Source organism: Triticum dicoccoides, chromosome 5B, assembly GCF_002162155.2.
Source record: "Triticum dicoccoides isolate Atlit2015 ecotype Zavitan chromosome 5B, WEW_v2.0, whole genome shotgun sequence".
In the NCBI taxonomy this organism is placed as follows: Eukaryota; Viridiplantae; Streptophyta; class Magnoliopsida; order Poales; family Poaceae; genus Triticum; species Triticum dicoccoides.
The window spans coordinates 702,076,614-702,104,272 of NC_041389.1; the positions used below are offsets into that span (position 1 = coordinate 702,076,614).

Sequence of the window (27,659 nt, forward strand, 5' to 3'; positions counted from 1 at the left end):
CTTTTCATTTGCTTTGATGTCTTACTTGGCTCGTTTTCTCATTTGGTTGGAATAGTTGTTTATTTATTGCTAAACAGAGAACCTAAGATCTATGGATCCTCATCCACTTGCTAATCTTTTTAAGAGATCCAATTATGATGAACCAATTGTTAGTGAGTTTTGTGCACTAGATTATCTTTATGAAGCTTTGCTTGAAATTCGTTAATCTGAAAATTACGATGAAGAAATTTATGAAGAGATGCACGATAACTCCTTGAATAAAAAGCATGATTGCAATGGTTTTACTATAAATTCTCTTGATGTCAATTGTGCTAATAATATGCAAAACCCTAAGCTTGGGGATGCTAGTTTTGCTATGTCCACTACTTGTTGCAATGATTATGATTGGGGTGATTCTTCTTATAATCTTGAAAATTTATTTAAGCCCCATGATGAATATGAGATTGATAATAATATTTGCAATAATACTGAAAGTGGGTTTGGAAGAGTGTCAACTTTAGATCCCACATATTTGGATATTCAATCTTATGAATTTTTTGATAAAAGTGGGGTTGGAGAGGTCATGACTTTAGTTAATGTTATTCCCACGATTTTGGAAGAGTGTCAACTTTGCATGCATGTGTATCGTGTTGAGAATATGTTATGTGGTAGCTATTTTGTCGAATTTGCTTTTGATCCTACATGTAATTATTATGAGAGAGGAAAATATGGTTGTAGAAATTTTCATATTATTAAATTACCTCTCTTCATGTTGAGATTGCTATCGTCTTCTTCCTTGCATATGCTAGTTTTTGCTTGCCTTGATAATTTTTTTGCTTATAAAAAACCTATACATAGGAAGTATGTTAGACTTAAGTGTGTTTGTCACATGTTTTATGATGCTCTCTTTATGCTTCAATTCTTGTCTTTCAGGTGAGCATCATTGAAATCTCAATGCCTAGCTAAAAAGGCTTTAAAGAAAAGCGCTTGTTGGGAGACAATCCAATTTTTTTTCCTTGATATTATTCAATAAATAATTATTTAGTCTCTGTCTAGATGTGTTTTTATGTCTTAATTAGTGTTTGTGCCAAGTAGAACCTATAGGTTAACCTTGGGTGAAAGTTAATTTGATTCTGCTGAAAAATAGAAACTTTGCATGCACGAGAAAAAATTCAATAAATCCCAGAAACATGCTTTTGCGTTGATTCTTTTTGCTGTAGATCAATAGACAAATTTCCTAGGACTTCTATTTTGGTAGGATTTGTGGAGTTCCATAAGTATTCGAAAGTTACAGATTGCTACAGACTGTTTTGTTTTTGACAGATTCTGCTTTTAGTGTGTTGTTTGCTTATTTTGATGCATCTATGGCTAGTATGTAGGGGTATGAACCATAGATAAGTTGAAATACAGTAGGTTTAACACCAATATAAATAAAGAATGAGTTAATTACAGTACCTTATGTGGTGGTTTTTCTTTCTTGCACTAATGGAGCTTATGAGATTTCCTGTTGAGTTTTGTGTTGTGAAGTTTTCAAGTTTTGGGTAAAGATTTGATGGACTATGGAATAAAGGGTGGCAAAATACTAAGCTTGGGGATTCCCATGGCACCCCAAGATATTCAAGGATAACCAAAAGGCTAAGCTTTCCGGGGCATCCCCTCTTTCGTCTTCATCTATCGGTAACTTTACTTGGAGCTATATTTTTTATTCGCCACATGATATGTGTTTTGCTTGGAGCGTCTTGTATGATATGAGTCTTTGCTTGTTATTTTACCACAATCATCCTTGCTGTACACACCTTTTGGGAGAAACCCACATGATTTAGAATTTGCTAGAATACTCTATGTGCTTCACTTATATTTTGTAGAGCACGACGGTGGCTTTATTTTGAAGAAATTGTTGATCTCTCATGCTTCACTTATATTATTTTTAGAGTCTTTTAGAACAGCATGGTATTTTCTATGGTTATAAATTTGGTACTAGAATGATGAGCATCCAAGTTGGGTATAATAAAAACTATCATAGAAAGTGCATTAAAAACTATGATCAATTTGATGCTTGATAATTGTTTTGAGATATAAAGGTAATAATGCTAGAGTCATGCTAGTTGGGTAATTATGAAATTCAGAAATAGTTGTATTGCTGGTGGCAAGTCACGTAGCATGCACGTATGGTAAAAGTTGTGTGACAAATTTGTTGCATGGGGTGCTCTTTGAGTGCTTTCCTTATGAGTGGCAGTCGGGGACGAGCGATGGCCTTTTCCTACAAATCTATCCCTCTAGGGGCATGCGTAGTAGTACTTTGCTTTGAGGGCTAATAAATTTTTGCAATAAGTATATGAGTTCTTTATGACTAATGTGAGTCCGTGGACATACGCACACTTACCCTTCCACTTTGCTAGCCTCTATTGTGCCGCGCAACTCTCGCCGGTATTATGAATCCATTATTTACCTTCCTCAAAACAGCCATCATACCTACCTATTATGACATTTCCATAGCCATTCCGAGATATATTGCCATGCAACTTTCCACCGTTTCATTTATTATGACACGCTCCATCATTGTCATATTGCTCTTTGCATGATCATGTAGTTGACATCGTATTTGTGGCAAGGTCACCTTCATAATTTTCATACATGTCACTCTTGATTCATTGCAAATCCCGGTACACCGCCGGAGGCATTCACATAGAGTCTATTTTGTTCTAAGTATTGAGTTGTAATTCTTGAGTTGTAAATTAATAAAAGTGTGTTGATCTTCATTATTAGAGCATTGTCCCAAGTAAGGAAAGGATGATGAAGACTATGATTCCCCCACAAGTCGGGATGAGACTTCGGACTTTATAAAAAAGAGGCCAAAGAAGCCCAAATAAAGAAAAGAGGCCAAAGAAGCCCACCACAAATAAAAAAGAAAAAAAGAAAAAAAAGGGAAAAGAAAAAAATGAGAGAAAAAGAGAGAAGGGTCAATGCTACTATCTCTTTTTCCACACTTGTGCTTCAAAGTAGCACCATGGTCTTCATGATAGAGAGTCTCTTATGTTGTCACTTTCATATACTAGTGGGAATTTTTCATTATAGAACTTGGCTTGTATATTCCAATGATGGGCTTCCTCAAAACGCTCTAGGTCTTCGTGAGCAAGCAAGTTGGATGCACACCCACTTAGTTTCTTTTGTTGAGCTTTCATATGTTTATAGCTCTAGTGCATCCGTTGCATGGCAATCCCTACTCACTCACATTGATATCTATTAATGGGCATCTTCATAGCCCGTTGATACGCCTAGTTGATGTGAGACTATCTTCTCCCTCTTTGTCTTCATAACCACCACCATATACCACACATATTGCTATGTCCATGGCTTGCACTCATGTATTGCGTAAGAATTAAAAAGGCTGAAGCGCGTTAAAAAGTATGAACCAATTGCTCGACTCGTCATCGGGGTTATGCATAAGGGGAGTATTTTGTGTAATAGAGATGAAACATGGCCTAACTATATGATTTTGTAGGGATGAGCTTTCTTTGGCTATGTTATTTTGATAGGACAAGATTATTTGTTAGTATGCTTCAAAGTATTACTATTTTTACGTTTTATAAACTTTTATCTTGAATCATTTGGATCTGAACAATCATGCCACAATAAAGAGAAATACATTGAGAATTATGCTAGGTAGCATTCCACATCAGAAATTCTGTTTTTTATCATTACCTACTCGAGGACGAGCAGGAATTAAGCTTGAGGATGCTTGATACGTCTCCAACGTATCTATAATTTTTGATTGTTCCATGCTATTATATTACCCGTTTTGGATGTTTATGGGCTTTACTTTACACTTTTATATCATTTTTGGGACTAACCTACTAACCGGAGGCCCAGCCCGAATTGCTGTTTTTTTGCCTATTTCAGTGTTTCGAAGAAAAGGAATATCAAACGGAGTCCAATCGGAATGAAACCTTCGGGAGCGATCTTTTTGGAACAAACGTGATCCAGAGGACTTGGAGTGGAAGTCAAGAAACAAGTGAGTCGGCCATGAGGGTGCCCGGCGCGCCCCCTACAGGTGGGCGCGCCCCCCACCCTCGTGGTCCCGTCGAGCATCCACCGGCCTACTTCTTCCTCCTACATATACCCATGTACCCCGAAAACATCAGAGGCGACCACGAAAAACTATTTCCACCATCGTAACCTTCTGTATACACGAGATCCCATCTTGGAGCCTCCGTCGGGGCTCCGCCGGAGGGGGAATCGAGCATGGAGGGCCTCTACATCATCACCAAGGCCTCTCCAATGAGTTCTGAGTAGTTTACCACAGACCATCGGGTCCATAGTTATTAGCTAGATGGCTTCTTCTATTTCTTTTATTCTCAATACAAAGTTCTCCTTCCTCTTCTTGGAGATCTATTCGATGTAACTCCTTTTGCGGTGTCTTTGTCGAGATCCGATGAATTGTGGGTTTATGATCAAGTTTATCTATGAGAAATATTTGAATCTTCTCTGAATTTTTTTATGTGTGATTAAGTTATCTTTGCAAGTCTCTTTGAATTATTAGTTTGGTTTGGCCTACTAGATTGATCTTTCTTGCAATGGGAGAAGTGCTTATCTTTGGGTTCAATCTTGCAGTGTCCTTACCCAGTGACAGCAGGGGCAGCAAGGCACATATTGTATTGTTGCCATCGAGGATAAAAAGATGGGGTTTATATCATATTGCATGAGTTTATCCCTCTACATCATGTCATCTTTCTTTAAGCGTTACTCTGTTCTTCATGAACTTAATACTCTAGATGCATGCTGAATAGCGGTCGATGTGTGGAGTAATCGTAGTAGATGCAGAATCGTTTCGGTCTACTTGTCACGGACGTGATGCCTATATACATGATCATGCCTAGATAATCTCATAACTATGCGCTTTTCTATCAATTGCTCGACAGTAATTTGTTCACTCACTATAATAATTATGCTATCTTGAGAGAAGCCACTAGTGAAGCCTATGGCCTCCGGGTCTATCTCTTATCATATAAGCTTTCAATCTACTTTTATTTGCATCTTTACTTTTCCAATCTTATCATAAAATACCAAAAGTATATTTATCTTATCATATTATCTCTATCAGATCTCACTTTCGCAAGTGGCCGTGAAGGGATTGACAACCCCTTTATTGCGTTGGTTGGGAGTTCTTATTTATTTGTGTAGGTACGTGGGACTTGTGAGGAGCCTCCTACTGGATTAATACCTTGGTTCTCAAAAACTGAGGGAAATACTTACGCTACTATTGCTGCATCACCCTTTCGTCTTCAAGGAAAACCAACGCAAGCTCAAGACGTAGCAATCGTCATCCGAGTTACATCTACTTCCTCTACACCTAAGTCGGTGAGTTAAAAGTCCACCTCCTCCTTCTCCACTCCTCTGTGTTGAATAGAGTAGAACTACGGCATTTAGTTATGCTTCTTAACCAAATGAGATGTTTGGATTATAAGATTTACAATTAATGTTTCAACTATGAACATAGGAAATGTCTGACCACGAAAAGGAATTCGGTATGTGCGAATACTGCGAAGACGAGTACGGCCTGTGCGACAGGCCTCACCTAGTTGGTGGTAGGTGCTTCAGCATCAAGCTGGATGACACCTTCGAAGTGGATACGGTAAGTCACAACGACAAGTCTTTTTCGTAATTAAGCATGACTTCTGCTTCTTATGCTTCAACTTATAATTTTAATTTTTTTACTATTCTACTAGCATATCCCCTGCCATGCAATAATATATGTCTTGGATAAGGTTGGTTTCAGTACTATGGAAACTATGGAGGTAAAAAGAGTTAACTTGAGGACCGAGCATGGTTATAGTTTTGCCCCAAAATTATACAATTCAGACACCTACACCCATTTTGAATGCAAGCAATAGAGAGCACTATGCAAGGCTTATGCATTTGAGCCAAATATGCTTATCACCTTTGATATTCGTTCGGAAGATGATATTGAAGATAATATCGACATTTGGGTCGATGTGCAGACACCTCCTGTTCTACCATTATGTGAGTTTCTGAACCACGCATATTTATGTCTTGGATATTGTTTATTCAAAAATAGTTGACAACTAATTTCTATTGACAGCTTATTTCCATTCAAGCAAACATGTGCGACGCTTGGTAGACATGACCTACTACTGTACCGGGGCTGAACTAAACTGCAAGGAGATAAGTCATTACGTTTCATGGCTTGACGATCTTCATACTGTCAAGACAAATTATTTTCCTGAACTTGAAAATCTTTGTACTCAAAATGTGCGACCAATAGTGTTCGTACTGAGCTATGGTCACATCTATTTAGGAAAGATGGTAACATTTTTACTATTTGTCCTCGGTGCATCTTTTGCATACATTATTTTTAAGCTAAACTTCATTGTTAAGTATGTTACTACGATCTTCTTCAACAGGTACTCCCGATGATAGTTTTGCCTCAGTGGATCGAGGCTAAAGGTTGCATGTCCATGGTTAGCTTATGAGCAAGACATCCTACATTGCACATGAGTGCATTCAGGATTTCTAAAAGCGAGCAAGTCTTAATAGTTAAAGACTGGAGCAAAATTGTGAAGGATCGCAGAGAAGTACTAAGGGGCAGCAATCAGAAGCGCAGCCCACAATTAGGAGACAGGTTCATCTGCATGCTCCAATATGATGAATCAGGAGTGCTACCCATGTTCTATGCTATTTTATCTAAGAGAGAGCAGCAGGAGTGATTAGCTAGCTAGAATGAGTTTGAAGATGATGTTGTGCTACACTATGACTAGATAGTGGTAATGACTATGATGATTAAATAGTGGTAATGACTATGATGATTATTAGCTTGTTGGTGATGATATGATGCAAGAGTTTTTATATATATTAATACGATGATGATGATGAGATGATGATGATGATGATGATGATGATGATGAGTTATTATATCATTGGGTGAAAGAACTGCGGATTAGTTTCAAGTGGATGGATCCTAAGTGATCAAGTCATGGATTATCGTGATAATCCATGACTTGATCACTTAGGATCCATCCACTTGAACCTAATCCGCGGTTCTTTTACCTAGTGATTTAATAACTCATTATAATGTAAAAACAATCTTTAAATTGTTATATATATATATATATATATATATATATATATATATATATATATGCATAACGTGTATAATATGTAGTATCGTAAAATACCAGGAAATGGAAAAAATGGAAAATATAAAACCAAAGGAAAAATAAATAATAAAACCAAAACCCCTAGACCTTTTAGTACCGGTTGGTGTTACCACCGGTACTGATGGTCTCCCTACCTCTAGCGCTGGCTCGTGCCACGTGGTGGCCCTTTAGTCCCCACCCTTTAGTGCCGGTTGCTGAACCGGCACTAAAGGGCCTTACGAACCGGTGCTAAAGCCCTGCACTAGTGTTAGGCCGGTAAAGCAGCAGCTGACATTCATAACGGCCGTGCTGGTGCGAGCACTCAACCTGCAGAAATGAGTTCTGGGAGTGTGGGGCGTTCGACGCCCTAGGGTTGCTGCTTGTTGCTCTTCGGAGCGCATTTTCCCAGAGAGAAAGGTCGAGAAGGAAGTATTTAGACGAGTTGTAGATGGCATGGTCTTCTCAGGGCAAGTGGTTTTGATGATTGTAAGAAGTTGTAGTAGGTACCTTGTTGTTTTAGATCATTGTATGATGGAGTTATCTTTATGGAATGAAGGGGAACACGACGTGTGTTCAGTGCTGCTCAATGATATCTGGCCAATTTGAATCTCCCGGTCAAGGGACGAAGAGTGGTTTGTGTGTCAAAAATATAGGCCCATCCAAATCCTTTAGTCTAGCCTAAGGCGATGGCGAGCTTTTGGTTACAGCTGCTACTGATGGGAGAAGATAGCATGGGTTATCTTTAATCGATTTGGATGGCGAGCTAATAATATGCTAGGTGTATAGGCATCATAGCCTATTGCTATTTTCGCTGGCTGTGACACCTTTTAATTTCCTTTTTTTGTTGGTTTGTGAGCCAGATTTGAATCTCATACCATAGAAGCGTCATTTCATGGTATAGTATTCTCAAGAAAGCATGGTATAGCCAAGAGATCAAGGCCTTATACACACATTATTTCATAGCGCAAGTTAGGGATGTATAGGCGGTGACAAGATCCAATATGTTGCTTTGCATTCCTCAAAATCAAAAGTAGTGGCGGAAGACAACCTTTTAATCTGCAATTCCTACTTTTAGATAACAGCTCAATGAAATTTTTTTCTTGAATGCAAAGACTTGCTTAAGGTTTATTAATCTGAAGACAAAAAGAAATCAGGGCGACATGTTGCAGTTATTGGAGTAATAGAGTAGCCAGTTTGAGGAAAATTAACATATGCCCAAACTTAGGTGCACCAAGAGAATCCAAGTATGCATTAAGGAATGGAATTGCCTTGTCAACCCGTATTGAGCTACATCTCTCTGCCAACATTTCTTTTCAACTGCGTAAAAAATTATAAATTGAACTTCACACCTCAGAAACTAAAAATACAATTATAGAATTTAAATATCTAAATATGAGAGAATTGCACACAATATTTCTGTTATAGCGTTTTTGTGTAGAGTTTAGATGTCTGAGCCACCAGATCAGTGGAACCGAGCTTCCAGTAAAGATGGTAGCTTGAAGTGATGCTGCACAATTTTGCATTTTTATAGCCTTTTAATAGTAGAGATACATTGTTGTGTTTCATTTAGTCCACTTACTATTTGGCCGTCACGGGTGAGGAGAATAGGATCTGAGACTGGATCGTTCGTGGCTATAAAAGGAAGATTAAAATAAAGCAGAAGGGGTGGGAATAGATGGGAATGTAATAAGTTTTATATGGATTGGTCGGGATTTTTAGGCATGGAAGGTGGGAGATTGATAGTCTGATTGTTTCTTGAGTAAAAAAATTGGTGGGTCGGTGGGAGGGGAGGGTATCGGTTGGGTGGAGGGAGGCGATCGATAGATGGGAGGGTTGGGTACGAACGAACGAACGAACGAAACGATGTACGGAGTGCTCTTTTAGGAGTAGAGATCACATCTAGCTATAGGTATAGGCGGGTGCATTAGTGCATTTTGCTTGCTGGGTTTGTTCGCTCGATCGTTGCGTTCATTCACTCACTCGGTTTTCTCCATCTTTGTTTTTCTTCTGCTTGTTCGGTTTTTCCTTTTCCCTTTAATTTTTTAATTTTTCTCAGCTTTCTTGGTAGTCACAATGTTCCAATCTTTTGCATTCGTTTCCTTGCTATTCTTTCTTTTTTTTCTTTCGTTCCTCGGTATTCTTCATTTATTTTTTGTTTTCTTTGAGTTTTTCTATATTTTTATACACATGTCCACTTTTTCCATACACATTTTACATTTATTATATAACAGGAACATTTTTATATAATTTTTATATTTTTAAATACATGATTAATAATTTTTAAAATATATGTTTTAATTTCTACATTTTTTCATACACAATGTATATTTTCCGTATACACATGAGCATTACTTATGCATGTTAAATATTTTCCAAATACATGATTAACTTATTTTAACATATATGTTTTGATATATATCTTTCCATACACATTTATACTTTTCATATACACTTAAACATTCTTGTGCATGTTAAACATTTTTTAGATATATGATTAACATTTTTCTCAAACACGTAGTTTTAAGCTTTTATTTGGATATGTTTACACGGTTTCAAAAACACGTTCAATTTTTTTAAATGATATCAAAAGTTTCCTAAGCTATGCTAACGAATGTTTTACGGTGTGTTAACATTTATAAATACATGGTTAACCCTTTTTCAAATATATATTTTGAAGTCTAATATTCTTTATACACATTGTAATCCTTCCATCCAATATGTTAGTATGTTCGTTGTAATAACATCTTACATATGGGACGGAGAGAGTACATTTTTTGTATACATCAAAAACATATTATATGCACTTTGAAAAAAAAATCACATCCGTGATTAATGTTTTTATTAGAACTTTCTATGTTTTTCTAATATGTGTTAAATATTTCTAAAAGTCATGTTTTTTATTTTCTTAAGTATTTTTATGTTTTGAAAATATGAACAAAAGAAACAAACTAATTTCCATGCTTAATTTTATTTTTTCGAGTAAAACCTGCACGCTCCTGAAATTAGCATTCTACTGGTAGCGAGTGGCAGTCCATCTGGCCCATGTACGAGGGGATGCTGCCTGGGTGGCACATAGTACGCATGTTTTTGTGGCGCTTGGCAAGACACTCTCTTCCTACTAAAGACGTGAGATCACATCGAACATGTCCACCACTAGCTTTTATGGATTATGCGGTTCTTAGGATTCGTGGAGACATTCACTTCTCCAGTGCTCTATGTCAAGATGTGTGTGGGCATTAGTGGAAGATGAGATCGTTCATCAAATGATAGCTACGACCGAACCAAATGCGAAAACAATGGATCTTCATACTCATGGCCAGCTTACCACGTGATAGATTGGTTTGCATGCATGGTGGTCACCTTGTGGGCAATATGGACGGCAAGGCACAAAATTATTCATGAAGGAATCATGCAAAGCCTGCAGGCAACACACTCATTTGTGGACAGATTCATTTCAGAGCTTCCAATGATCCATGCAACGCCCCAAGCGATCTTGCGAGGAGCCCCTTCGGCAGTTGGACCAGTACATACAAGACCCTCGGCCCCGTCGACAGGTTTTGCCAAGATTCATGTTGAGGGGGCAATGTTTCAAAGCCATGGTGGATCAGCGGCTGCGGTTTGCGGAGACAAAGCTGGTAATTACTTGGGAAGCTCAACATTGGTTATTGATGGCCAGACTGATCTTGCGACGCTGGAGACCATCGCTTGTCGGGAATCGCTAAAGCTGGTAGACGATCTTCTCCTTCAAAATTTCGTTGTCTCCTCGGATTGCAAGAAAGTGTGAACGACATACATAAGGGTTGCCAGGGTCCATATGGATCGGTAATCACATAAATCAAACTCTGAGCTTCTACTTTTTTCATGTAATTTCATTTTTGAAAGTCGAGCCGTCAATGGTGAGGCTCATGGTTTAGCTAAGCACTTGCTCAATCTCAGTACGGGACGCCACGCGTGGTTCGCCAACCCCCATGACCCGACTTGTATCCCACATCATGTGGAGTATCATCGACAAAGCTTAGCTTTGCCGTAAAAAAATCATAACTGCGCCCGACATGTCCCACCCGCTCGGATGCAGCGAGCGCTCGCTTCTAGCGGCGGGATAGCGGGGATCCTATACGGCGCGTACCACGCCAGTGAGCGTCGTGGCGCGTACCCCCGCATCGCCCGCTGTTGTTTCTATGGGCCGGGCCATTTCGGGGTTTAACCCCAACCGGTTTTGGGAAGGTTCTAGAACCTTCCCTGAACCGGTTTTTTATTTTTTCTTTCGGTTTTTCTTTTTCTTTTTCCCTTTTTATTTTATTTTCATTTTTTCTTTACTTTTATGTTTTCATTTTATTCTTGTTTTTCAATTTCTGAAAATCTATTAATTCACTATTTGTTTCTGAAATCGTTTTTTTAATGATGATTTTTTTCCAAAATCATGGTTTATTTTTACTAAATCGTTACTCTTATATCATGAACATTTTTGTTTTTGAAACTGTGCACATTTTTTAAAAATTCACGAATATTTTTTTCGAAATCATGAGCAATTTTTTTAGAAATTTTTGAACATTCTCTTAAGTCATGAACATGTTTTTCAAATCATGAATTTTTTTGAAATAATCAACATTTTTAAATTAAAGACTACTTTTTCAAAATCATGAACATTTTTTTTCCAAATTCATGAACATTAAAATATTCAAATTCAAATTCAATCTTCAAACTCCCACGGGATAGTAGCCCGGTTTGTTTACTTTTGACTTCTTTTTGCAATTTTTATTATTTTTTAAATATTCAAATTCAAAATTACTAAACTTAGATTTTTTCCAGATTGAACTATTAAAAGAAAATGATCCTACAACTCATAAAATTATTCGTCACATTAAAAACATATTCGAATCCATCAAAAAAAGTTCATGACATTAAAAAACCAATTATACGTTATAAATAAATTTTCACATAATTTTAAAAAATATTTTGTCCCATTCAAAAAATGTACGTGGCATATAAAAATAATTCATACGTTTTGAAAATATGTTTTTGACATTTCTAAACATGTACATACAATGTGCAAATTATTTTCCCCATAATGTGTAAAAAATGTTCATACCTTTAAAAAACTCACGTTAGATATGTAAAAGTACTCGAACGTTTCAAAACAATGGTGACATTTTACAAAATGCATATGCTAAGTGAAAAATGTTCACAAAAATTTAAACAATGATTCATACCATTCAAAAATAATAATAAAACTATATTTTAAGATAAATTAACATGTATTCGAAAACATGTTCAAAAATGTATTTTAGAAAATTGATTCTCATGTATTTGAAAAATGTTCAATGTGCATAAAGAAATTTTCCACATTCATATAAAAAATGTAAAATGAGTATTAGAAAAAGTATACATCTATTTGAAAATTTAGAAAAGTAAAAGAAAAAAGGAATAGAAACAAGAAGATAAAATAAACAATTCCAGAAAACCTTTTGAAAAGTGTAAAGAAAATGACATAAAAAGGAAACAAAATAAAACAACCAGAACCTTACCGAAAGTTCCCAAAGCCGAGACCCTCTTCCACTATATGGGCCACAACCTGCTAAAGAAACACCAGCGGCGAGAAATACGCACGACTCACGGAATGCGATATACAGATTTATCAATGGCTGTTTTTTAGTGGTACACGTAGCGATGGCTGAAGGCAGCCATCCTCTCCCTCTTCCTCCTCGGTTCTCAATCTCATGGAAGGTCAGTCATCGGTCGCCCAGGTGGCTCATATTCCCCGCATAATGCTATCCTGCTATATGGGCCAGTCCAGAGTTTCCTTCCCACCGGTTTGAGCAGATTCTATATGCTTCCCTGAAACAGTTTTTTAGATATCCTTTTTCTATTTTGAATTTTTTGTGTTCTTATTTTTTCTTCTTTATTTTATGTTTTTATTTATTATTCTTTCTATTATTACGTCGTGAACTTTTTATAAAACTTTGATTTTTTTTGAAATCTGAGAATATTTATCATATCTGTGAGCATTTTTTGAATTTCAGGAAAAAATTCAGATTCGTGATATTTTTTAATTTCGAATTTTTTATTTTTTGAACAGTTTTTAAATCAGCATGTTTTTTTTTCATTCTGCAAACATTTTTTGAATTCATGAAAATTTTGAAATTTGTGACTATTCTTTGATTCATGAACATTTTAGGATTTTTTGAATGTTTTTATAGTTCATGAACAATTCTCCAAATTCAGAAACAATTTTTTTATAGATATCGAATTTCAAACTGAAAGGATGAGCCATCGGTGGGAGATGGACTTCCGTGGCTCCAAGAATTGGTTGCTGAGAGAGCTCCAGGTCATTTGTTTTAGGCCTCTAAAGCAGCAGCATGCGTTCATGAAGGGCCGTGCTGGGGCGAGCACCTAAACCTGCAGAAAATACTTTGGATAGATGAGTAGTGCAAAGAGTTTGACGCCCTCAGATTACCGCCTTGTTCATCTGCAGGTTGTGTTTTCCCAAAGAGCAAGGCTGAGCAGGAAGTGGTGGTCAGGCGGAGTTACAGACGGTGTCGTCTTCTTAGGTGAAGTGGTTTTTGATGATTGTAAGAAGCTGTAGTAGATACCTAGTTGTTGCAGATGGCTTGTTCTGGTAAGAGACAAATGGTATTATGTTTGTATGAAACTGTAGGAACTAGAAAATAATATCTTTGAATCATGTTTTCTAAAGAATCATTTATTGACGTGTTCATAAAGAAGTTACAACCGAAATATGCAGCCGATCTACTTGCATAATTACCTGTCCACTCCATGAACGAATAGATTAGACAGGAAGCACCATTGGACATGGTTTGTAGAATATCCACAACAAAACCTCAAACAATATTTCTGTCGCAGACCAACGTGTGCAATGATGTTGATTTAACATGTATATGTCCATATGTTTGTGAAATAGTTGTTCTTTATTCAATCTTAGATTAGGGAAGAAGGAGATATTCGCAACGACTTAAGATTTCATTACAGGGCAGCTCATGTCTTCCTGTTGATCTATTATTCAGCTTTGTATATATATTCTTTCATAACTAAACAGGTGGAAGATCCATCCAATCTGGTTATGTCATGGACTCAAAAAATATCTGAAATTTGACATCTTTGACTTATATACCATGATTTCTAAAGCGCGGCATACTTTCTTGTCTCGGGGTAAATACCAGTCCAAAGCAACCGATATACTGATCCATCAATGAATCAAAGTACGATGTGAGCGCATCATAGTTAGTAGCAAGAATGATAAATTATTCATGGTCACCTCGAGCAAGACTATGAGATTCCACGAACTAACACTAAACAATTTTTTATGATACAATGATACTAAAAACAATAATGATATATAGCTCATGACACGCTTTGTGCAGATACATAGTACTACTATACGTATATGCAAAGTAACGGGGCAACTACTAATTAAGTTGCATCATTTCTACACGGATGCACGCGTTGTGAATATGGAAGTATTAGTTCCTCAGCAAGACTTGTACAGCTGGAATATGAAAGTCGATGTAGATTAGGAGAGCAGGTGTCTTTCTGCACCTAAGTCAAACATTATCTCTACACGTTGTCTTCTTCTTTTTGAGAGTAGGATGACGAAGGTTTCTTGCGGGCAAAGGGCACGACTATGTTAAATAATTTGGTCATCATGGTTTCTTGTGGGCAAAGCGCAATACTATGTCTCTGCAAGACATTGGTCGAGATGACCGCAGCTTTGCTCATTACGATGGCACATCTATAGTGATGATTGAGGCTTTGCTCATTAAGACAATGTGTTGACAATGGATTATTCTCTCTTGTTTATGTAATACAAAATTATAATTCTTATCGGTAGGTGACTTTGAAAACAAATCTACCCACTAGCACGCCATTTTAACACCCCCCCTTCTCTTCCACGCCCAACATGCTCGCGAGAGATTGATATGCTGATGACATCGCACACAGTATGAATAACAAACTGTTTGAACCATGTGCAATGTCAAAGAATCACACACCGTTGGAAACTAGCTATTGTGCGCTGTGTCATGCAAACTATTTATCCAGAGGAACCGTATAGGATGAGGGGGGTACATCATACATGGTTGGATAAGAAGAATTGTGTGCAATTTCATTGCCACAATTATTCAGACCCGATCATGTTGATGTGTGTTCTATTCTATCGTAAATGGGCCGAAAAATTTAAGTGATGGTTTGTAAAGCCTTGTGCGATGCCACATTTTCAACCAAGCGCAATGAGACAACCTATACTAGTGAGTAGTGATATTCAAGCTCCATGCACTGTATATAAACCACATAACACCTTTATTCTTCCTTGTACGAAACCATAATATATTAGAGCACCACCGTAGGATTTACAATATGAACAGCTTAAACATATTGGAAAACATGCATGCACCAGATTAAATAAATAAAACTAAAACACACTACATATAGGAGTAGTTGCTAATTTGTGTACAGCACATTGACACTGCTGCTCCGGCGGCGCCGCTCATCAGAGAGCGGCTGAGAAAACTCGGCTAGCTGCTCCGTATTGCAGCCCAGAGCATTCGCTAAACAAGGCTGCGCTTCGACTCAGTTGATCTTGGAGAAGATGGAGTCCCTGCACGAGCTTCCAAATCAGAATGATGATCAACATATCCATAAGCATGCATGCATGTTGAGTTAGTTAGTTGCTTACTTTTGTGGGGAATTTTTTGGCTACTTGCCGATGTAGAACTTCGCGAGATCCTTGTTGCGTCCTATGGAACCAATGTGCACGTTCTCTTCCGGAGGGATGCCATTGGGTTCTACAAATGTCGCTCAGAAAAGGGACCATGACCTCTGCGTTCCATCATCCATGTGTGGTTGCACATGGACGAGACGAGATCATCCATCACTATAACTCGTTGCACAGGAAAGATTTGAAGAACCACTGGGGTATGTTGACGGAGATACATGACTACATCAAGGACCGTGCCCAACTCAGAGAGATGTTCGCTCTTCTCCTGAGATGGTATCGGATCCTTCTACAGCAGCAATCCCAAGTACCAACACTGCAGCCCCTATCACCGACAACACAACCGGCGTTGAAGGACCAAGAGAAGGTGTTGAAGTCCTAAGACATCACCTTGTAGAAACTTGATACCGCGATTGACTTATCATTCAACTTACCATATATTTGTGTTTTCTTTCGCTTGTGTTTTCTGTCATGGATAGTTATAACTTGTGTTTTTTTTATGTTCTCGTCAATGACTATCAAGAAAAAATTGCAAAAGGATGATTATCAAATTAATTCAGATGAATGTCTATGAAATCTACAAATAGTGGCTTCCTGGTGATTCTAACCTGTAAAGGTAGCAACTGCTCAGCGGCAACAAGGTAATGCAAGAGTGTTTAAGCATAAGAGTGCTCCACCGCCAATCTTGCTCTCCTCCATCTCTGCCGAGGCCAACCTTCGGGTCATCGCCAGCGCAAAGAAGCTATGGTCTTTTATTTCACGCGAATAATCCGCATGCCGTGTTTGTTGGTTGTCCTGTAAAAAACTTTTTTCTATCTTAATTAATGGATGAGGCAAAGCTTTTGCCTCCGTTTCAAAAAAAAAATGCATTTACATCTTATATCACCCATAACTGTGGGTAGAAATTGTGACAATGTGTATGAAATGACGTTCTTCGATGGGTATGCAGTTTACTCTTCTTAAAATATCTATGACTTCTTTACCACAATTTCCGACCCATGTCATCTTATCTTGACTCCGGGTATATATATACCAGTTCGAAGCAAACCATATAGAGTTCATAAGTAGCTTTCCATGATTCCATCAGCGAATCAAAGTATGTTGTGAGCGTATCATGGTTAGTAAAAAGAGTGATTAATTAGTTATGGTCACCTTGAGCAAGACAACTAGATTCCACGGGATAATTAATAGTAAACATATTGTTGGTAGTTCATGATGGGCTTTGTGCAGAGACATACTAGTTACGTGCCAGGCAACTACTAACTGACATCATATGTGTATGGAAGCACGTATTGATGATTCCTCTAACGTGGCCTGTACAGCTGGAATATGAAAATTGATGCGGATTAGGATAGCAGGTGCCCCTAGCTCTGAACGCAAGTCAAACTAATACAAGGGACAAACCTGATATGTGCTCGTTGTATTTATTTATTTTAAAAAGGATGATGGACCCATGGAGGTTTCTTGTGGGCAAAGGACGTGACAATGAGAAGTTCCTTCTGCTCGAATCATCATGTTTTTTTTATGGACAAAGTGCACGACTATGCCTCCGCAAGATATTTTTCAGGATTTTTCTTATTATTATTATTTTTCCAAAAAAGAGGTTGGAACATCCGGCCTCTGCATCATTTTGATACACACATCCATCTATATTAAAGTTGATGCAAGGCAATGAAACATTTGTCAGTATGATAAGGCTTTGCTCATTCGAAAAACGCTTCGAATAAGGATTACTCATGTAGTTTATGTAATACCAAATCACAACTATCAGAGTAAGTGACTTTGAAAATAAATCTGGTAGTGATATAGTAGCTCCATGCACTCATATATATAAAGCACATATCAACACCTTAACTCTTCCTTCTACAAGACTATACTCCCTCCCTCCGTTTCAAAATATAATGTTAATCATTAAAAGAAGTTAACCTTTCTATGTTTGATCAAGTTTATAGAAAGATATCAACATCTACATCAGTAAGTCACGGAGAATTTGGATAGATAGACCTAATACCTGATTTGTTGCATTTACCTGTCATATAAAATCACAATTATTATTAGTAAGTGACTTTGAAAACAAACGCAGTAGCAATAATAATTCCATGCATCCATATCAACCACATAACAACACCTTCAACAATTCTTCTGTAATATGCACAAAACTATATTATAGCACCACCGTACAGTAGGATTTACTATATGAACACATAAAACATAAAGGAAAACATGCATGCATATACATGCACCAAATTAGACGAACAGAAAATGAAACACACTAGGTCTGTGCAGTTGCTAGTTCGTTGTGACGGCGACGCCTCTCATGGGAGAGCTGCTTTGCAAACTTGGCTAGTTGCTCCGCGTTGGTACCCTCATCGGGTACCTCCACATTCCGGCCTGTCTCTAGGTCCACCTGAGATACCTTCTTTCCGAGAAGCTCATTCCCAATCTCCACCAGCTTATCCAAGTTAGCTTTGGAGCAGTCGTCGATCGAGCCCGCGCTTCCGCTCAGTTGATCATACTGCATTTGCATGTACAACAACCATTCATTAATCACCGTAACAGATAATTGTTGTGTACATCAATTGATGCAGAGGCCGGGGGTACTCTCTTTTAATTACCACAATAGGCCACTCATTGTTATGTTTTCCTTTTTGGGTATAATAGGTAGGTCGGTAGGTACCTGGATACGCAGGTATTGATGGGAGGAGCCGAGGGCGGCGGAGAGGACAGAGAGGTGGATGTCGACCATGTCGCCGCTAGCTGCATTGAACATGTCGAGGATCGGGACGGTGCCGCCCTTGAGGATCCAGTTCAGGATGCCCCACTTGGCAGTGTCCTTAGCACTATACTTGCCTTTTGGATTCGAAGACGTCCCGCAGCCGATGGAGATGACCATGTATGACTTCCCGAGCAAGTCACCGTTCCCAGCCACGATGATGTCCTCCGCCACATGGCTCATCGCGCATAGTGTCTACATTAGTCATGCACGTGAGATATCGAGTCAGTTGGGTGTACTGGTGAACTTAAGTAGTTACAGGGTTGTTGGCGGCCACGCCACCGTCGATGAGGTTGAAGGGCCTTGTGCCGCCCTTGCCATCTTCGGTCTCAAAGTAATGCGCCGGGAAGAAGGTGGGTGCGGCGGAGGTGCCGATGGCGATGTCTGACAGGAGCGCGTTCTTTGCTGGCTGGTTCTTCAACTGATCAATCATGCATGCACATATGATTATTTGATTGCTTGTTACTAGGTACATAGGTAGTACCATACCATGTATGCATCACATGGGTACCTGGAAGCTGGAGAAGATGGTGGGTTGCAAGTGGGCGATATCGAAGGCCGGGATCACCACGCTGGTGAGAGCTCCGTCCAGCTTCGTTTCGCCGAGGTGCCGACGGAGGAGCGACTGAAGGTACTTGTCGTTGTACTTGGGCCCGGTCACCATCCCCAGAGCTGTGCCGATCTTGGAGAAGATTGAGTCCCTGCACCTTGGCAATTAACTCTCCAAGAATCGATGAAATTACGATGTCGTAAACTAAGGAAATGATGATCCATATGCTGGTATGTGTATAGTGATATACATATGAATGCATGCTTAGTTAGATTGTTTCATGCGTACTTCTGTGGGAAGATTTTGGGCGACTCGTCGATGTAGAACTTTGCCAGATCCTTGGCATCGAACAGCGGCCGTCCATCCTTGTCCGGCGCCGTGAGCATCACCGTCAAGAGGCCACCGGTGCTGGTGCCGGCGACCACGTCGAAGTAATCCGCAATCCTAACATCCGGCCCATCCAGTTTCTACAGGCAACACATTACACATGCAGTGATATATGACAAGATCGATTGATGAACATACGTAAAAGTATCTTACCTGAAGCTCCTTCTCAAGGAAGGCGAGGACGGTGGCCGGGATGATCCCTCTCACGCCGCCGCCATCGATGCTCAGGATGGTCACCAGCTTACTCACCGTGTCACCTCCTGCAGAAGAACTACTACTTGCCATTGATTTGGAGTTTGGTAACACGTACGGCCCAAGCTAGCTACGAAAACTCAAGAACAGAATGTGGCAAACTAAGGATTTGGCTACAAAGAACAAACTTGTTATATAGACAGGTCTGGGACAACTCATAAATTAACTAAGAAGCAACAAATATAAAGTAGCTCCCTCAAGTGCAGGGTGTAATTGCAAATTCTGACATAAAAAGGGACAGAACACAACTAATCCTAATATTATAGTATGACCCCACCCGTTCCTTGTGCTAAAAAACATATCACAAAGTCAGATCCCCTCTACCCCTCTCTCTTTCTCTCTCCCCCAATCCTTTTTAACCTAATCAATTCTTATAGTTGTGCGTTTTGTATCAACTAGGTAGATACATTACCAAGAGCCAATAAAACAATCCTTTTCCTAAAAAGGACTCACATAATAATTCCTTTCTTCACATGTACTTGTGGGTGCATGAGTTTCATTTTAGAATAGGATTTGGTTGCTCAATGGATGCATACACAAGTATTTCAATCTTTTGTATGAGAAATGCTAAACTAAAATTTTGTTACATTTGCATGTGATTTTGAGAAGAAACATGGGCGCTTCACAGTTCGTAGTGGAAGCTCCCCTTGCAAATTCATTACACGAGAGAGGCCATGTTCAGATGGATAAGATGCCTCAAAAAATGAAGGTCTTTCTTCGGAAGTTGGCAAGTGGTTCCTTTCAACTGCTGGTAGCTGGACAAGAAACCAACGCCGAGTCAAGCCCTGGATACATGTTTATATATATGTCATTATCAGAGGGATGTGCAGACCATGTGCACAACCCTTTGCCTCATTGGTGAACTCTGAGGATCTGGCTCGACATTTTCATAGGCCTATTTTAACTCAAGCCTTTGCACACCACAATGAACTTCAGGAGTTGGTTTTGCAGCATAGTAACCCTCGAGTGCAGGACAAATGGATGTGCAAAGGAAAAAAAACAATGGGTGCACCTCCATCACGATGTATAATTGCCTAAAATCCGATGATAATGCCCATTTGATGTTCAAATGGTTATGGAGAAGCACTTGCAGACTTGGGAACAAAATATATTTTTTGGCCACCTCTCCATGACATCAATACCATAAATCTCTTGAAAAGAACATCTATGCACCTCGATTGTCATGAATGTTTTTTTTGTAATGAGAGAATTGAAGGAACTTCAATTGATCTCTTGTGGGATTACTCCTTTTCCCAAAAGAATTGAACTAGCACTCTGCCTACCAAGGAAGAGGTACTTCCCTCTATGATGAAGCAATCCTGGCTCACCAAAATCTATCTAACGTCATTGTCTTGGACATAATTATCTTGGGCTGCTGGAACATTTGGAATCAAAGGAAATGGTAAGATTATTAGAAGGGAGGCTCAAAGTGTAAATTCATGAAAGTACATGCTCAAGCAAGATCTTACCTCCACATGACCAAGAGCAAATTTCTGGTTACATTAAAGGATTGGGAGCGTACGAATCGATGTTGTTATCAGATACATAAATTCATATTTCATCGTTACCCCTAGAGCAGGAATTGGACAATGTTCTTTTGGAATATATTTTCGCGTGTACATATTTGTTACCTGTCTTATATAATTAATGAAAATACCTTAGAACATTTTTTGTACGGTTTGAGGTTTAAAAAAAGAATAGAATACGATATTCTGGCTCGTGTGTGCATGTGCTGTGATAGAAATTCTAAAATTATTTCAAAAGGCTTAAGCAAAGTTTAGTCTCACCTTGTTAAGCCAAGGCAGTTGCTAACCAGTTAAGAGAAATTCTAGCATAGGTGTTCTATCAACCCGAACTCCATAATAATCGCCGACATGACATTTTTGGACAAAACATTTAGTCTAGCAAATTTGTTGTTCCGCGCTTCATCATAGATTTTTAAACGCACTGCAAAAACCTCCCTACAGCCTCCATATTGGAGGTTGGAGAGGCAATATAGAACTCCCATCGTCAACCCAAATTTTGACGACGAAAAACTTCCAGGACGCGCACACCCTTCTGCCGCAACCCAAATCGACTCGGAACAGCCGTTTTCTATAACCTCTAGTCCCTTGGCTTCCGCCATATGGCACCATGCCGCCGCTGCCCCATTCTAGGACCTACCACACCTCGCCGCAGCCCCGCGCCTGCTTCCCATCATCCGTCCGACCACTGCCATGGCTACACCACAGGAATTGGATGTGGGCATGTATCTATAGCAATTTCTCCCTTCCCCAGCTTATTGAGGAGGTCGACATCATGCGCAGACCGTCTACAACTCCATCTCTTGCGCCGGTCGTGCCACATTTCGCCCGCGAGATTTCAATGTGTTCGACGACTTGCCCCAATGTATATTTGCCCCAAATTTGTTCATATTTATTGATCTAGCTCCTCATAGATCCATTTGGATGGCATAGAAATCAAATTTATGTAGATTCCGTCAATGGAAAGGAATTTTTTCCGATAATTTGTCATCGTCTTTAGGTGACTCCGATAATGATTTGTTGGATAACGAATAGGAGAAGGTTTTTTTATGGTTGCTCAATGGATGATGAGAAAAGGGACATGAAAGCCAATGAACCATTCATCACGCAGCGGAGGAATGTCACTGGTCTGCTAGCTTTTTCTTATTTATAGAAGGTGACCGTGACACTTTGGATGATCAAATACAACACTTGTGATGAGTATCCTTGAATGGCCGAAGATACAATCGTAAATTTCATGTAAGTATATCGCCAGTGTTGTGATAAGGATTGTATAACTAGTTTGGGAGGGCAAGATGAGGATTTTAGCATCTAGTGAAAAAATAGACTGGCTTGGGATGGTTGAGAACATTGACTGTCTACATTGGAGGTGGAAATATTGTTTGTAGCATGCCATGGCATCACCTGCCATTGCTATGATTGTACTATTATTTTGGAAGCATTTACTCCGAGGATTTGACATTGCTACTTTGGCTTGCCTACCTCTTACAGTGACATCAATGTCTCACAGAGTTCTCATCTTTTTGCTAGTCTAGCATGTGGTGATGCTCCGTCATGCAACTTCAAAGTGAATGGTCGTGAGTATTACCAAGGGTACTATAAAGCCAATGACATATATCTAGGTCAACATTTGTGAAGAAAATTTCAATCCTCGAGGTAAGAAAAATAAGCAATTCACAAAGTGTCAGGAAGCATCAAAAAGGACATTGAGAGACTATTTGAAGTGTTACAAGCTCAGGTTTCAATATGTGATGCGACCTAGCCCTTTAGTTCGGTTGAATTCATCCTGTAAGGATGATTGCGTCGATGTCGTAGTTGTGGCCGTTGTGAAACTCATGGCCGACGATGATTCCGTCCACCCCCGGTAGCCTCGAGACCACCATTGGATGCAAGTCGAGCCCATCTAGCTGTATAACCCACCCGCGCATCCAGACGATGCCTATACCGCTTTATGGCGAGTCACCGCTACGATTTGATGTCGCCGGCGACTAAACACTGGCCTAACCGTCTATTAGGGGTTAAGAACCCTGCTAATTACCCCCTAGTGTATGACAGGTGGGTCCCATCTTCCAATTAAATCAGTTTAACCCTTTGGCTTAGGATTAGTATTAATCCATTGACCCCACTTGTCATTTTACTATTTAGAATAAGCTTTGACCGGCCCCCCATGTATGTGACTGTGTCTAGCTATGTGGCGAGTAACAAAAATATTTATGTGATTTTAGTAAATCAGAAAATAATTTATAAATATCAGAAAATGCTATAAATTTTGAAAATCCATAGAAATTAAACCGCGGAGAGGCTAAAGGTGACAATAAGAGGCTTCATCATCCTGCTCTTTTTTTTAACAAGCATAAATGGGCAAATATCATGACTTATTGTATGATAAATCGTGCACTCAGAGTCCAGCCCATAAGTATTCCGGTGCCTTGTATTTTATTCTAAGAGAGCAAACCTCATATTTCATAATTACTAGTGTGATTTGTCTCAAAAAAAATTACTAGTGTGCTCTCGACATCACCCTGATAATATATAAATATTCTTACTTGACTCTGCGCTGGTTTCTTATCCATCTACAAAACAGTTGAAAGGAACTCCTTATCTTCTTTTTGTTTGACTATTTTCCTGGCATCGCTATGATTTGGGATTTTACAAGAAAAAAATGACATGGAAGTAATTTTTAAAGCAAGCAACCAAATTTTGATATCACCGATGCCACAATCTTGTTATGCTGGTATACAACACCTTACAATACTGTATGCACTCCAAGACGACGCTGGACTACATACAATGATTTGCACTCCGATGCTGGCATGATGAGCAATCGTACCATCTATTTTAAACTTAAAACGTGACAGATGGCTAGCTGATGTTAGGTGTCACGCAAAGATTGGATCAATCAAACATTGCCATACCTATAGCAGTCCTCATTATATAATTATTTATTTAACTACTCTTTTTTTTTTTGAAAAAGGAAGCATTTTATGGATTCCTCATAATGTATCTATCTAGTTCATACAGAGACAATACAGTTCGAATTCCTATGAGTGTGCATTTTGGCTCCCGGGTTCCCTAGAGCTTGAAATTTCAAAAATTATATTGTAGTTTGCAAAAAATGATAAGAATATACGTTTTGAATTGTATTGTCTCTGTATCATATAAAGTGCGTGTTTGAAAATTTGCATGTTAAAATACGTTTTGATGTGAACCACACAAAAAGAACCCTTTTATAGTGAGCAGTGCAAGTCCTAGACCATGATTTTCCTTAAACGTATTCCATCATGAAACTTTATGAACATGCAATATACTCCCTCCGTTCCTAAATATAAGTCTTTTAAGAGATTTCACTATTAACTACATAGGGAGCAAAATGAGTGAATCTACACTCTAAAATATGTCTATATACATCCATATGTAGTTTGTAGTGGAATCTTTCAAAAGACTTATATTTAGGAACGGAGGGACTACATCACTATTTACATGCATGTGTGCCTTTTCAGAATTTTCTGAAATATCGAAATCTGATTTTTGAGTTTTTCTGAATTCGGGCTCCATGGAGCTGGGATCCAAAAGCAATTTCCAAACACCCAGCCTCTAACTACATCCATGTTCACGACAATAAGGATTGCCGACATGTCTTCAACTCAATTGTATTAAAAAGGATCGGAGAGAGAAAGGATCTGAGTTTGTAATATTCTTTTGTGCACAAGGAACTAGTGGGGTCATATACTACACTATTATGAATTCTGGATTAGCTGGTTTTGTCCCTTTTGACGTCTGACTTTGTAGTTAACCCCTGCAGTTGAGGGAGCCAACTAGTGGTGTTGCTTCTTAATTAGTAATTTATGCGAACTCGTTGTTTCAGACGTTGTCTACATAACAAGTTCATCCTTTCTAAGAAATCCATATTCTCTGCCACCTTCTGTTCTTGAGCTTTCGTAGCAAGCTTGGGCTCGTGTTAGCAAACTCCAAACTGATGGCCGGTGGTAGTTCTGCTGCAGAAGGTGACAAGGCGAAGGTGGTGACCATCCTGAGCATCGACGGCGGCGGCGTGAGAGGGATCATCCCGGCCACCGTCCTCGCCTTCCTCGAAAAGGAGCTCCAGGTAAGAGACTTTGATATATACGTTCATCATCTATCTTGTCATCAAGTATATGTATACGCAACACACATGCTTGTGAATGGAGTATAGGAGTATATCACCGCATGAGTTGTGTGTAGAAACTGGACGGGCCGGATGCTAGGATCGCGGACTACTTCGATGTCGTCGCCGGCACGAGCACGGGCGGCCTCTTGACGGTGATGCTCGCGGCGCCGGACAAGGATGGGCGGCCGCTGTTCGACGCCAAGGATCTGGCCAAGTTCTACATCGACGAGTCGCCCAAGATCTTCCCTCAGAAGTAACTCACCAACTGAGATGCATGCATACTTTGTATATGTCGTCCATTTCTTTGCTACACGCAAGTTCAACGTCGATCGTCATCTGGATTATTGCGTGGGAAGCTGCAGGGGCTCCATCTTCTCCAAGATCGGCTCGGCTCTGGCTCTGGCGACGGGGCCCAAGTACGACGGCAAGTACCTCCATTCGCTGCTCCGTCAGCACCTCGGCGACACCAAGCTGGACGGGGCTCTGACCCATGTGGTCATCCCGGCATTCGATATCGCGTACCTGCAACCCACCATCTTCTCCAGCTTCCAGGTATCCATCCATGTGGTGCATGCACATGGTGAACTACCTAGTAGTAGTAGTTAAGTAATTGACTAAGCTGCTTGTGTGCATGATTGATCAGTTGGAGAACCAGCCCGCCAAGAACGCGCTCCTGTCGGACATCGCCATCGGCACCTCCGCCGCACCCACCTTCTTCCCGGCGCACTACTTCGAGACCAACGACGGCAAGGGCGGCACGAGGGCCTTCAACCTCATCGACGGCGCCGTGGCCGCCAACAACCCTGTATGTTACCAACTAACTAATTGACCTCGCTGCCGCATTCACAAATCACAATACGTATACACAATAATCTCACTCATGGACTGCATATGTATGTATGCTGCAGACTCTATTGGCGATGAACCAGGTGGCGGAGCACATGGTCCTCGCCGGGCAGCAGCCGGCGGGCAAGTCATACATAGTCATCTCCATCGGCTGTGGGACATCATCGCTCCCAAAACTCAAGTACAGCGCCAAGGATGCCGCCAAGTGGGGCATCTTGAGCTGGCTCATCAAGGACGGCTCCGTCCCCATCCTCGACATGTTCAACGCCGGTAGCGCCGACATGGTCGACTTCCACCTCTCCGTCCTCTCCGCCGTCCTCGGCTCCTCCCACCAGTACCTGCGCATCCAGGTGCTTGCACACCTACCCTATTACTATTGGTAGTATTATATATACTACTATTACACCAAAAACATAAAAAGAGGATAGTCCTTATTTTCCGCATCGATTGATACATGTAGCCATCCATCATCTGTTGTAGTAATGACTCAACCGATGACTCAATGATCCATTGTATGCAAGTGCAGTATGATAAACTGAGCGGGAGCGCCGGCTCGATCGACGACTGCTCCAAGGCCAACTTGGATAAGTTGGTGAAGATTGGTGAAGAGCTGCTCAGCGAGAAGGTGTCCGGGGTGGACCTGGAGACCGGCCGGAATGTGGAGGTGCCCGGCGGGGGCACCAACGCGGAGGAGCTAGCCAAGTATGCAAGGCAGCTCTCCGACGAGCGGCGCAGACGCCGCAACAATTAATATCTGCCTGCTCGAACCAAACTAGCAATTGCATGCTAGTTAATGTGTGTGTTTAAGTTCACTTTTACGTTCAGTTTGGGAGTTCAATCTATTTGATTTATGTCGTCGTTTGTAAATTCTATGGTGCTGTTGTAATAGTCTTGTGCAAAAATCATTGGCACAAATAATATCTATTATGATATTAATATGTGGTTTATGTGACGTGGAGATGATATCATGTTAACTATGGTGCTGTTGTAATAGATTTGTTTTCAAAAGTCACCTAATGATAATTGTGATTTTGCGTTACATATATAAACCATGTTAACTGAAGTTTCATGGCCATTGTTAGAGTCGTATATCACGAACCAGAAATGCTATTTCTACCTAATATTTTTACGAAATTTCTACGCACAAATAAGGTGGAGCTCTGGGCTGCAACCACCTCAGCACAGAGTGAGTCTGATGCTGCTCTAATACACTGCATGGTTTTTCCTACCTTGGACACGGTATGAGGTGTCAACCCTCAACACCGATGCTACCCGTGCACATAATTCACGCTCTATACAGGTTCTAAACCTCTTAATATA

The 27,659-nt window shown here is 39.8% G+C and overlaps 2 protein-coding genes across 3 annotated transcripts; one reads left to right on the forward strand and one right to left on the reverse strand.

The window, feature by feature from the left end:
* Window positions 1-17,971: 17,971 nt before the first annotated feature.
* Window positions 17,972-19,943, reverse strand: LOC119312780 (patatin-like protein 2). The gene is made up of 6 exons (XM_037588537.1): window positions 19,725-19,943; window positions 19,473-19,651; window positions 19,146-19,335; window positions 18,894-19,055; window positions 18,539-18,829; window positions 17,972-18,376 (listed from the first exon to the last, which is right to left on the reverse strand). The coding sequence occupies exons 1-6, from the start codon at window positions 19,854-19,856 to the stop codon at window positions 18,134-18,136; spliced, it is 1,197 nt and encodes a 398-aa protein (XP_037444434.1). The 5' UTR covers window positions 19,857-19,943; the 3' UTR covers window positions 17,972-18,133.
* A 5,258-nt stretch (window positions 19,944-25,201) lies between these two features.
* On the forward strand, window positions 25,202-27,351 carry LOC119312781 (patatin-like protein 2). Of its 2 annotated transcripts, none has more exons than XM_037588538.1 (6): window positions 25,202-25,451; window positions 25,568-25,746; window positions 25,850-26,045; window positions 26,137-26,298; window positions 26,402-26,689; window positions 26,866-27,351. In XM_037588538.1, the coding sequence occupies exons 1-6, from the start codon at window positions 25,323-25,325 to the stop codon at window positions 27,088-27,090; spliced, it is 1,179 nt and encodes a 392-aa protein (XP_037444435.1). In that variant the 5' UTR covers window positions 25,202-25,322; the 3' UTR covers window positions 27,091-27,351. The 2 variants fall into 2 exon arrangements, with proteins under 2 accessions (XP_037444435.1, XP_037444437.1); XM_037588540.1 differs by having other exon boundaries at window positions 25,205-25,451; window positions 25,856-26,045.
* The last annotated feature ends 308 nt before the right edge of the window (window positions 27,352-27,659 follow it).

Bases quoted from the DNA above. Each gene is read 5' to 3' on its own strand.
- LOC119312780 (XM_037588537.1), bottom strand. From the start codon at position 19,856: ATGGCAAGTAGTAGTTCTTCTGCAGGAGGTGACACGGTGAGTAAGCTG. The intron at 19,652-19,724 runs GTAAGATACTTT...TGTTGCCTGTAG, and splicing joins TCCTTGAGAAGGAGCTTCAG to AAACTGGATGGGCCGGATGT. The intron at 19,056-19,145 runs GTACCCATGTGA...ATGATTGATCAG, and splicing joins CCATCTTCTCCAGCTTCCAG to TTGAAGAACCAGCCAGCAAA.
- LOC119312781 (XM_037588538.1), top strand. From the start codon at position 25,323: ATGGCCGGTGGTAGTTCTGCTGCAGAAGGTGACAAGGCGAAGGTGGTG. The intron at 25,452-25,567 runs GTAAGAGACTTT...AGTTGTGTGTAG, and splicing joins TCCTCGAAAAGGAGCTCCAG to AAACTGGACGGGCCGGATGC. The intron at 25,747-25,849 runs GTAACTCACCAA...TTGCGTGGGAAG, and splicing joins CCCAAGATCTTCCCTCAGAA to CTGCAGGGGCTCCATCTTCT.